This window comes from Sebastes fasciatus, chromosome 10 (genome assembly GCF_043250625.1).
Source record: "Sebastes fasciatus isolate fSebFas1 chromosome 10, fSebFas1.pri, whole genome shotgun sequence".
NCBI classification, from domain to species: Eukaryota; Metazoa; Chordata; class Actinopteri; order Perciformes; family Sebastidae; genus Sebastes; species Sebastes fasciatus.
The window spans coordinates 17500172-17511561 of NC_133804.1; the positions used below are offsets into that span (position 1 = coordinate 17500172).

The 11390-nt window shown below is 39.9% G+C and overlaps 2 protein-coding genes across 2 annotated transcripts in view; both read right to left on the minus strand.

Annotated features, from left to right (window-relative positions):
- The window catches only part of ccdc88b (coiled-coil domain containing 88B), a 59270-nt gene extending 57934 nt beyond the window's left edge, over window positions 1–1336 (minus strand). Inside the window, exon 1 of the mRNA XM_074648639.1 lies at window positions 1084–1336. Coding sequence (XP_074504740.1) covers window positions 1084–1143 — 60 coding nt within the window. The 5' untranslated portion in view covers window positions 1144–1336. The remainder of the gene's footprint in view (window positions 1–1083) is intronic.
- A 1424-nt stretch (window positions 1337–2760) lies between these two features.
- rom1b (retinal outer segment membrane protein 1b) lies at window positions 2761–9859 on the minus strand. The gene is made up of 5 exons (XM_074648640.1): window positions 9074–9859; window positions 7756–7998; window positions 6719–6906; window positions 6022–6268; window positions 2761–3899 (listed from the first exon to the last, which is right to left on the minus strand). The coding sequence occupies exons 1-5, from the start codon at window positions 9221–9223 to the stop codon at window positions 3669–3671; spliced, it is 1059 nt and encodes a 352-aa protein (XP_074504741.1). The 5' UTR covers window positions 9224–9859; the 3' UTR covers window positions 2761–3668.
- Window positions 9860–11390: the final 1531 nt, after the last annotated feature.

Sequence of the window (11390 nt, forward strand, 5' to 3'; positions counted from 1 at the left end):
TAAAATAAGAGAGTATACTTTCAGTTTACTTTTTATGTACTTATAAGAGATATACTTAACAAAAGTATACATAAATATACTTTGCTCATACTGACAAGTATACAGAAAAGTCTAAGTATACTTGGCTCATACTGACAAGTATACAGAAAAGTGTTAGTATACTTGGATCCTTCTGACAAGTATACAGAAAACTCTAAGTATACTTGGCTTATTTATACTGACAAGTATACAGAAAAGTCTAAGTATACTTGGCTCATACTGACAAGTATACAGAAAAGTGTTAGTATACTTGGATCCTTCTGACAAGTATACAGAAAAGTCTGAGTATACTTGGCTTATACTGACAAGAGTACAGAAAAGTCTAAGTATACTTGGCTTATTTATACTGACAAGTATACAGAAAAGTCTATACTTGGCTTACAGACCTACTTGTACATAATCTTTTAACCGAGATATACTTAAGAAAAGTATTATTAAGTATTCTTGCCTTAAAGGCCTACAGAAAGGTATACTTGGCTTGTTGTGCTTACTTTTTGATAGTAACATATTAAAGTGTATGAGGTTGGGGAAATTCAGTCTGTTACAAAATGCAACAAATCCTCAACTGATTTCAGTGAGATCTTGATTACACAGTAAATCATTTTGTATTATAAGCATTTCAGACACAGCCCAAGGACACGGAAGTGTCGAGGCTTAAGGAGAGAAAAAAAGGCAGGTCATTATGAGGCAAGGGAAGCTGCCAAAAGGAGAAGTAGGGTGTTTGTTTTGCTGTGCATAACAGTCAGAAAGCAGTAACTAGGCAATTCGTTGCTGTTTATTCAACTCCTACTTTATATTTATTTGGGTGAATAGAACTGGAAAGCAGGTTGTTTTAAAAGATACAATGCCATAACTATTTGTGACTGGAAATAAAAGTTTTACTGGTCATTGTCCAAGGTGGATTTCTACACAAAACACAATCCACCTGCCTTATTCTCCTCCTCTCTGTGCCTCCTCTAGAAAATGTTGACCTTTACAATTCAATATTATTGGCATGAATGCAACTCTTCTCTAACTGGAAGTGATAGATGATAAATGACGTACCCATTGCGCCAACGCACTCTCCATGAATTCCTCTATTATCTCCATAATGTTAGAGTCCATTGTGTGTTAGGAGAGAGCTGTGAAACACTACAGAACACTGGCTAATTAAAAAATACTATCAACACGTTGTATGTAATGAATCAAAGAGAGAGAGAGAGAGAGAGGATCCATCTTGCGTCAAGTGAAGTAGTTTGACATTTGTGCGGCCCTTCCTCCTCCCTCCACCTCTCTGTCTCTTCCTCTCTCTGACTCTGACTGTGTGACAGTTTCATTGCAAAACCACACCGGAATTTTCCAAACGCACATGTCGCTTTTTTTTTTTTTTTTTCAGCCGATGTCTTCACACGTCCTCCACACATACAAATACATACACAGATATCTTTAAATATACTATTTGACTAAAATAAACAAAAAAATGACATAAGTTGCATTGGGTTTGGTGTGCAGAGATAGAGAATGTTGATTAGGAGGCTGCAGGTTTTTGGCCTCATTTCCTGTTGTGTGCTTTAAACAATATGACAACAGGCCTATTTTTTTATACTCGACACATTTTAAATTAATGTCATCTATATGTACATACGGCTATGTGGAAATGTTTGCTTCTGTGTTATTTCTGCAAAAACACTTACTGTTTTTCAGGTGAAAATGACTAAAGTCTAGACTGGAGTTTTTAGTGTTGTCATATTCAAGCCAGATTCAAGCACTGTGCAATTCCGACCTCTGCTGGTTTAAAATCAAAGTTCATAATTGCCCATTTTAAAAATTATGCATTACATCATTATTTCCGTAACCACTTGGAGGAAGTGCAAGCAGTCCTACATTTATTTTTAAAGGTGCTGTACTTTCTGTGCAGTGAACACTATTTTAAGAAATTATCTTTGTATCTGTAGTACAAGTTGTGTCATTTTGCAAAGACTCTAGCTGTGATGTGGGGTTATTGTTATTATATTAGCTAAACATCTATCTATCTCAATATTTAACCAGTCTGATTTAGGGCTGCAACTAACGATCATTTTCATTAACGATTAATGTATTTTATAGATTAATCGATTAATCGTCTTTAAAATGTCTGAAAATAGTGAAAGATGTCCATCCTAGTTTCCAAGGTGATGTTTTTAAATGTCTTTTTTTGTCAGTCCAAAACCAAAAGATATTCAGTTTTATATGATATAAAACAGAGAAAAGCTGGAAATCTCTATATTTGAGAGGCTGAAAACAAACTAGTTGGTGGTTGTTTTTTTTGTCAATCTTGTTGGACTATGTGTACAATATGGTCAAATGGTCCAAAATAGGTGTCATCTTTCACTTAATTACTGTGAGTCTTAAATTTGTAATAACTGACGGAAAAATGCTAATAATGATAATAAAAATAAAAATAATAATAATAATAAAAAAGTCATCATTAATAATACAAATTAATTAATCATACAAATATGTTGTTTGGTTTTATTTTTTAAATGTGTATTCATTAATTCATTTATTTTCATTTTCAATTTGTATAGGCTTTATAATTTTAATTATCTAAGCAAACTAAGTAAGTGACCTCCTCTCTGCAATTATTTAATTACAGGTAATATTTTTTGAAGGATGTGACCTGAAACCACTTATATCTTCACTCCTTTATTAACCTCTGGTGGTTTCTAATTAAAGACTTTCAACCACTGAAATGAAACAACCTTATTCTGTGATAGAGTTTTATTTAAGAAGAATGAGCAACACAGTCTAGGACAGATCATAAAAGATATTATTCTTTGCAAAGCATTTCAAATAACTTCCAACATGTTGTATCAGTGTGTCCCTGTATGACAGCGTGTGTTCCTGAGTGCTGATACCGCTTGTGCAGCAGTTCTGGGATTAACCACACCAGGATTATCAGATTGTTTCTGAGCTGCCAGAATAGACAAGATGACAGCTTCATATAGGGCAACACACTCACGCACACATATACACACAAACGCACACACACTTAATCCAACTTTCCTTGCTGATCTCAGATAACCCATACTCCTCTATTATTATAACAAGTACAAAAGGGAGCCGACACTACGAAGCAGTTAAAAACTTCTACCTTTAATATATAATTCATGTGCCATTTTAACAGGTTCTTAAGCATTTCATTGCAGTTTCGTACAAACTCTACAGCCGTGAGATCAATAATACAGTGCACACGGGATGAACCTCAGCATCATGTGATTTGGACTTTGAGCCAAAAGTGTTAAATATGTGTCTGTGTCTGTGTGAACGCTATACGCTCCTTTAAACTGAATGTCTTCTAGTTAGAACAAAAAGTACTACACATCTCCTGAACAGATCCTGTGATGGTTACACATTCACGAGGTCCTGCACAGAGGAGATGTTTGTGTTGGTGTCTGTGCCGGGCCTGATAAGATTCCCCTTGTTATGGCCATGTGCGAGGGAGCTGCGGCTGCTGCATTGGTGGAGCGTAAATCAAGCCTAATGTGTCAAATCCCAACAGGTGTTGTACCTGCCACCTGCCAACTCACACAACCAAGAAACCTCAAACACATCCCCCCCACCCCATGCATCCCTTCCTCCTAAACCCATATTTCAATATGTGTCCCGCTCTAACTGGCAGGAGTAGCTTCCTTCTCAGCTTTCTCGGCGTCTCCAGCCTCACCTTCGGCGTCAACCTGCCCAAACTTTAGCAGGATGAGGGCATTAACTTTGAGCTCCTCGATGGTTTCCTTTATACCCTTCTCCAGGATAAAACCCTCACTGTCGCCCGCTGGGTCCTCCAGAGCCATGGCTGCTTCCACGGCCGTCTGCAGGTAGCGCAAGCTCAAAAGCACCGACAGCTGGACGGAAAGAAGCAATAAAAATTATGTAAAAACTGCATCTAATTTGTTTTTTGTCACCTAATGAATTGAGAGGCTCATAGAAACTGATGCCTGAAGAGAAGCATCAACTCTCAGTCCATCGTGTTACAGATTTATTAGCATAAAAAAGAAGTCTTGACAGCTTCCAGCCACAAATATATTCAAAAAATTATGAAGGATGTACATATTTGAACATATTGCTCTTAAAGGTACAGTGTGTAGGATTTGCTTGCATCTAGTGGTGTGGTTGCAGATTGCAACCAGCTGAGTACCCCTCCGCTCACTCCTTACTTTCCAAGACTGCGGTAACGTGAGTCGCCGAGTGCAAAACCGTGATAACGAAGTTTGCCTCACTAAGAAGCCATAGTTATCATAATAACTTTACTTTAGGAGCAACAGAAGTCAGACAGCGGCTGGCGGTACCACGGTTTTGCACTCTGCGGCTCACGTTACAGCAGTATCCCACAAGTGTCGGAGAACTACGGTGGCCTTCAGGTAACATAAAAACTTGAAAGGCTCTCTCTAGAGTCAGTGTTTGGTTTGTCCGATCTGGGCTACTGTAAAAACATGGCGGAGCAACATGGCGGACTCTGTGAAGAGGACCCGCTCCCACAACAATTCTTAGTTTAAGGTGATTATACAATAATGAAAACATAGTTATGAATATTATATTCCATTTCTGCAAATAGATCCCCTGAAATGTGACACACTGTTCCTTTAACGCTATGCATATTTCTTTTTATGTGTATGATGTTAGTCAGTGTGTTCTGTGTGAGCCACTTCAAAGACACATTTCTATTGTCAATAAAGTTATTTTCAAATTGTGATTCCAAATCAGTAGTGATGCTGATTCACTTTGCCTATGGAAGAATCAACATGATCAAATTGATTATTATGTTTTCCTGCAGGATGGCACACATGAAGATGAGATAGAGTCAATTTGAGTCAAACATTTAATATTATTTCATCAACGTATTAAGGTTAACTGTTAAGGTTAAAGGTAATTGATAACATTCTTATGTAGACGAATCAGTTTAAAAAAAATAATACATCCATAGAGCCTTTAGACAGGTGCCGAATAAAAGTATGGCTTTTCCTTAAAAAATTATTATGATTGTGAATGAATCATTTAAAAAATGTTGGCGGGTCCAAAATGAATGTTTTATTTATCTCTGTGGAAGATGTGTGACGCCTGGTTCCAACTTCTAACAAGACTTGTGAGCCAATAGTAAAAAACAAAAACGTTGGTATCACGCGGTATCTCTGGGTCGTCAATGATCAAGTTGCCAGTTAGTGATGAAAAAATCGGATAAATTAGTTTGATGGTCAGTGCCCGGCTTCACTCCGGTACCAATCCCAAATACTAAATGACTTCATTACTCTACCACGAAAGATTCATCCCTTGACATCAGACAAGGAACTGGCAACCACTTGTTGAGAAGTAAATGCAATGTAACGGGGAGGGAGAATGCAACATCTAGTGGCTGAATGTTATCAGTGTTATCATTTGTACCTTTAAGGTCAGGGCACACTATGTTAAAGTCTGCAGTATTTTCTAAAAAGTGAAACTTAAGGACCAACATGCACTATATTTTCAGTTTTACCTTATGCACCCTCTTCCCTATTTTGTTTGATCTCGGGGTTACGTGATTCAAAGCAGCAGGTTTTGGCCTTTACTTAAAACTTAGACGTTATCTACAACTCAGCTTGAGGCCTCATTAACTTGTCAGCCATCTATCTCAATCATGCCGGACTAGAAAAACAACACCATACAGAGCTGCTGCATTTAAAAGTATAGATTATTTGGTAAACTGTAGGCGGTGTGTAATGATGCATTGTTAAACATGTGTTTCAGAGTGTCCTGTTTCCAGCATGAGGTCTTGTTTGAGAATGCGGCGTCAATACTGTTGTTTGTCAAAGAAGTGAAAGTACATGTTTGATTAAAAGACAGAAATCAATGCGTGTCTGTGAGGGATTCTTTCTGGTGGTTTATGTGTGTGTGTAATTCTGTGCCATCAATATCATTAAATATGCAGTTAAATGAAATCCTTTGTGCCTTGGATACTGCAAGTGTTTATGTTCATGCCATCATGTGCCTCACCTGTATTAGGATGACTGACAGCACACCAGGACCAGTTGAGTTCATCAGCTCCATGTAGTGTTCGGTCAGAGCCTGCCTGCAGCCGCGGCTGTACAGGTTGAGCTCCTCTGATTGGTACTCATAGTTGTAGTGTGCGTTGTTATCCATCAGGTGGTACCTCAGGCAGGGGCGAGGGGAGGACGGGTTACAGCAGCTGAAAGGAACGCCATCCAACAGGTAACGGCCGTCCACGTTGCTCCGGATACGACTGGAGGCAGAGGAGGGAGGGACAGATGATGGAGACAAAAAGACAGAAATGAGAGAAGAAAGAGGGAAGTTAAAGGCCTGACTTTTAGCTCAATACTCACTTAACATTAGTGAGAAATGAGCAGTGCCTCTCTACTAAGTGTCATCATGTCATAACCTTTCTGTTCACTCATTCCGTTTCACTTATTTCATCTTTGACCAACCTTTCTCTGCTTGCTTCATGACCAACCTTTCCATCCATTTCTGTCATTCTCTTCAAGAGTAAAGGCCAGATCTATTTTTAATACACTCCTCATCTACCTTCACATCTTTCTCTTTCTCCCTCCATCCTCTCCGTAACATATCGTCTGACCTTTTTGGATGTGAAGTGTACCCATTCATCTAGATTTCTCCACTCTCGCTCCTGTACCCCTCATCAGTGCAGTTTCTCCCTGTATTGTGATCCACTCACTCCTTGACGTCCTTGTGGGTGAAGTCCAGGTATCTGTTGCTGACCCACTGTACTTCAAACCAATCCTTGAAGTTGGTGTTTCCACAACAACGAAACTCCATCTGCAGACGATCAATGGTCTCTTTCTGAAAACAGCGGCCCGGCACGTCTGTGTCCTTGTAGAAACGAATACCATTCCTCAGGCCGACCTGACAGAGTGAAAGAGAAATATGTTTTATCTGATGTTTTCCAAAATTGTTTTACTGCACAGTGTGTCAAAGGTGCAGCTGTTTTTTAATAAATAAACCTGATGACTAAGTTATGAAGGATGTACAAATTTATACATATTGCTCTTAACTCTATGCATGTTCTTTTGTATGTGTATGATGCTAGTCTAATGCTGATTCACTTTGACCATGATTATATCAATTAATATGTTTGGCTGCAGGATTGCACACATGAAGATGAGAGTCAGTGAGTCAATATTAAAAACATTTGGACTTTGCACTTTTATTTATCTGTTTTCTGTTTGTATCTGTTAAAAGATAAACATATGATAAAGATTTTCTGTCTAATTTAAAAACCTATTTATATTAGATGATGTCTGGTTTGTTTTGCTTTGCAAATTATTAAATATTTTAAAACTCTTAATTTTAAGGGCTGACTTTTCTTGTCTCAATGCAACATTTAAACAAGTATGAAAGCTTTAATACTTCACTATGTTGCTGGTTAATAAATCTATACATTTGAAATGACCAGAAAATGGTAAATGTTTTGTTCTGTTTGTATGACTTTGTTTCATTTTCTTTACTGTATTTTAATTCTTATCTGCATTCATTGCAGGAATATGAGCCCTTTTCTCTAAACTCTTCCATTTTCATCTTTCATTTTAGACAGTCTGCTGTCTCTTTCAGCCACAGCAGCTTAGAGGGGAGCAGGTTTCATTTTGTGTTTTCACCCCCATCCTGTTATGGAACAGATCTCTTTACCACAAGGCCATCCTGACAACTACTCTAACCCTTGACCTGTCACCCTCCAATCATTACTGGTGACCCCACCTTCAGGGACTCCTCCAGGCGTCCCTGCAGGCAGAAGCTGAGCACCACGACGGCGACGAGCAGACAGCAGAGCACCGCAGCTACGGCATACCAAGCCAGCAGAAGGACTTTCCAGCGGGGGAAGCGGGTTGGGTCCAAGGAGTCCTGACAAACGCGACTGGCCACCCAGTTGGTGCCGATGGAGGCCAGGCCCACCATCATCAGGATGTTGGGCACCACGTGGATCTCTGTGTTGTCCATCACCTCAAGAAAAAGAAGAGCACAGTCAAAGATAATAAAGCAGCGGGTCACTTTGTCATTTCCTGCACACACTCCAGCTGGTAATAATCCTGCATTCAATTAGCCTAATCTATTCTAAAGAATGACCTTGGCAGCCAAGAGATTCAATTAGCTGCTGAGACGCTGGATGCAAAGACTGCTATGGCAATGTGATGACAGATTTAATTCATTGCCCCGTTACAGCAAAAGTCCATTATAGAGTTTATTATTGGCTGAGTTTTCAAAAGCTTGTCAGCCACCTTTGTCCCATTGTTGTTTCAAGATTACCATTAAAAATGTTTTCTAAACTACTAAAAAAGCACTGCCACCTTGTAATATTATCATTCTGTAATATATCTACAGCCAAATGTGAGTTTAGGACAAATAATAGATGTGGAATAATCAGTTCTGTCAATGATCTCTACAAGTTAAGTAAGTAAAGTGTAAAACAAACTTGTCTACATGATGTATTTGTCTATATCATTCTCCTTCCTAACACTATTTTGTTTGTCGTATTTCACTCATCTGAGCCATCTCTACACAAACTCAATAACACTTTGCTACACAACCATGAGGTTATGGGATCAATAACTATCTGAAGGCATGTGTTTGTGGCCTGCAGCTTTGCTGGATATCAATGCATGCAAACTATCACAATCAATCAGTGATCAATGTAGCCTAGCTGGTGGAAGTCATGACCTTCACCCTGCTGGTCACGTTAACTAAATTCAATACAAATTGAATGATTTCGATTTTTATACCAGCATTTTAACATACAAAGTCCTCATGACTTAACATGCATGAGTGTGCCTGAGAGTCCCTGTATGCATGTTTACACTAGTGTTGTGTGTGCTACGTGTTTGTATTTGTGGATTAAACTGTCGAGCTAAGTTTAAATAAAAGTCCCCGATAAGCAGCAGCACAGCAGACTCAGTAAACAACCACGAGGTCTGAGCACATAAACTTATGTTTGTGTAACTTTGAATTAATTCATGCCAGTGTATTTAAACTTGTCCCTCTGGTCTTTAAGTTGACTATTCATTAATTTGTGTGTCTCTACCTCGGCCCTACGGAGCAGCTCTGTCTTTAGGTAAACCCCCAGACAAAAGATGATGCCCCCCCACAGCACTGCCATCCAGGACAGCAGCCACAGGCCCTGGGCCAGATGCACCCGCCGCTGCTGGGTGAACTTTATCTTCAGCAGCACCATGGTTCACTACCATGCACCGATCAACACAGAGACAGAAGACAAAAGTAAGAGAAGGGGAAGGAGTTCAGTAAATTCTGGTCAAAAATGTAGTGTCAGTCCAGAGGAGGCCAGCTGCATGTAAAGAGACAAAACCCAACAGAGGTCACAAGAGGGTTTCAATCTTGCAGAAACACAATGGTCAATGCAAGCCTTGTTGTTTGGTGAGTTATTAGCAGGTTGAGCTCATCTAAGTTGTTCCAGGTGGAGGGGATAAGCAGGTAGATCCCTCAGATAAAGGTAAAGGACACAGTCGACCTCAGAGGATAATCCAAAAGATTCACTTGGATGCTGAAATTGTCCCAAAAGGATGATTAATAATCCAAATCAGTGCTGCAAAACCACAGAAAATGTGAGATAATAGTCAGAAAATGAAGTATGGAAGAAAAGAGTGAAGTATTCCTTTTTCCAGAGATGACAGCTTTTCGCCTCAAGTCGATGTGTCACACCGCCGTAGCCCCCCTTTCAAGCTGATCCCTTCCTCTTGACGTGATGTCGTCTTTTGATGGCGCCCCTCTGGGTCTGGGTCTGTGCATGTGCGGCGACCCCCTAAACCGCTGTTCCCATGGTTGGAGGACACCAAGACTGGCCAAAGTCGAGAGTTTGGAGCCGTAATCCCCCAACAGAGTCCCTGGGATCCTATTAAAGTCCAGGGGCCAATGGGAAAGCAGGCCAGTGTCTGATCAGCAAACTTGTTCTGATAGACACGTAGTATGGGAGGGACTGTTGGACTATTATGACAGGTGGACTTACCTGAAGCCCATCAGCACAGGCTGGACACTATGGATGCCTCAGAGACAGAGTAGATATCATAGACGCAGTTAGCTGAGGCTAAACAATGTCATGAGATGTGAGAAAATGAGCAAGAAAATCTAATTTACTGTCAGCAGTACTGAATGTTTAGTGTGGACTAAGGCAAAGATACGCAGTAAGAGGAGAGAGGATCGAATTCAAACAGGCCCTAAAGTCCCGAATGTTAATGTAATATTAATAAGTAGGTTTTCTTATTATCAGCTGAAAATAAGAATCGTTGTGTTTTCGTTACCTTAGAATGAGCCCTTCATATCTACATAAGGGAGCAGGTCCTCTCCATGGAGTCTACCATGTTGCACCGCCATGTTTCTACAGTAGCCCAGAACGGACAAACCAAACTCTGTTAACTTCTCCTGCTTGGGCCGGAGTCAATAATATTACTTGTTCCTGTCGCCACCGCTCTCTCTCTCTCGTGCTTCACCACTCACTTCGCACATACACACACACACACTCTACGCACTGGCTCTGCTCCAAATGGCTCTAGAGAGGGACATTAGCGTTTTCGAATCGGCCACCGTAGCTCTCCAACGCGCTTGGCACACGTGAGAGGCTTCAGTTGGTGGCAATCTCCTCACCTCACCGCTAGATACCGCCAAATCCTACACACTGGACCTTTAAGTAAAAGTACACTAATATACAATTCAATTTAATTTATTTTTATTTATTGTCAAAACACAACAGAAGTTATCTCAAGACACTTTTCATGTCAAGACCGTACTCTGTGATTTAGAGATCCAACAAGAGATCCCCCATGAGCATGCACTCTATGCGACAGTGGCAAGAAAAAACTTCCCTTAACGGGTTTCCCTGGACCCCACTTTGAGAATCCCTGATATAAATATAGATGAAACCATCTGAGAAGCTTGGAGGAACTGCTAACAACATGGCAAGGAGCCCCAACACTTAACTGTAGCTGTCAAATAAATGTAGTGGAGTTAAAAGTACAATATTTTTCTTCTGAAATGTTATAGAGTAGAAGTGTATAATGTAGCATAAGGTGGAAATATTCAAGTAAAGTACTGTACATGTACCTCAAAGTTGTACTAAACCTACTCTTGCAGTATTTATGACGAGGTAAAACAATGACACAGCACCCAACTGTATGTGACTGTATGAATAGATAACAAAAAGAGAAAGCCTATACTGTCCACTGATTAATTTATTGACAGAATTAAGTGAATACTGTCCCCAATATGCTCTCAGGGGTTTAGTGGAGGATGGTAGCAGAGGCTTGTTCATGTAAAGTGAAAGTAAGACTATGGAGAGGAGAGTTATACCTGTATGGGATTATGTATATAATGCAGTGGGGAGGGAGGCT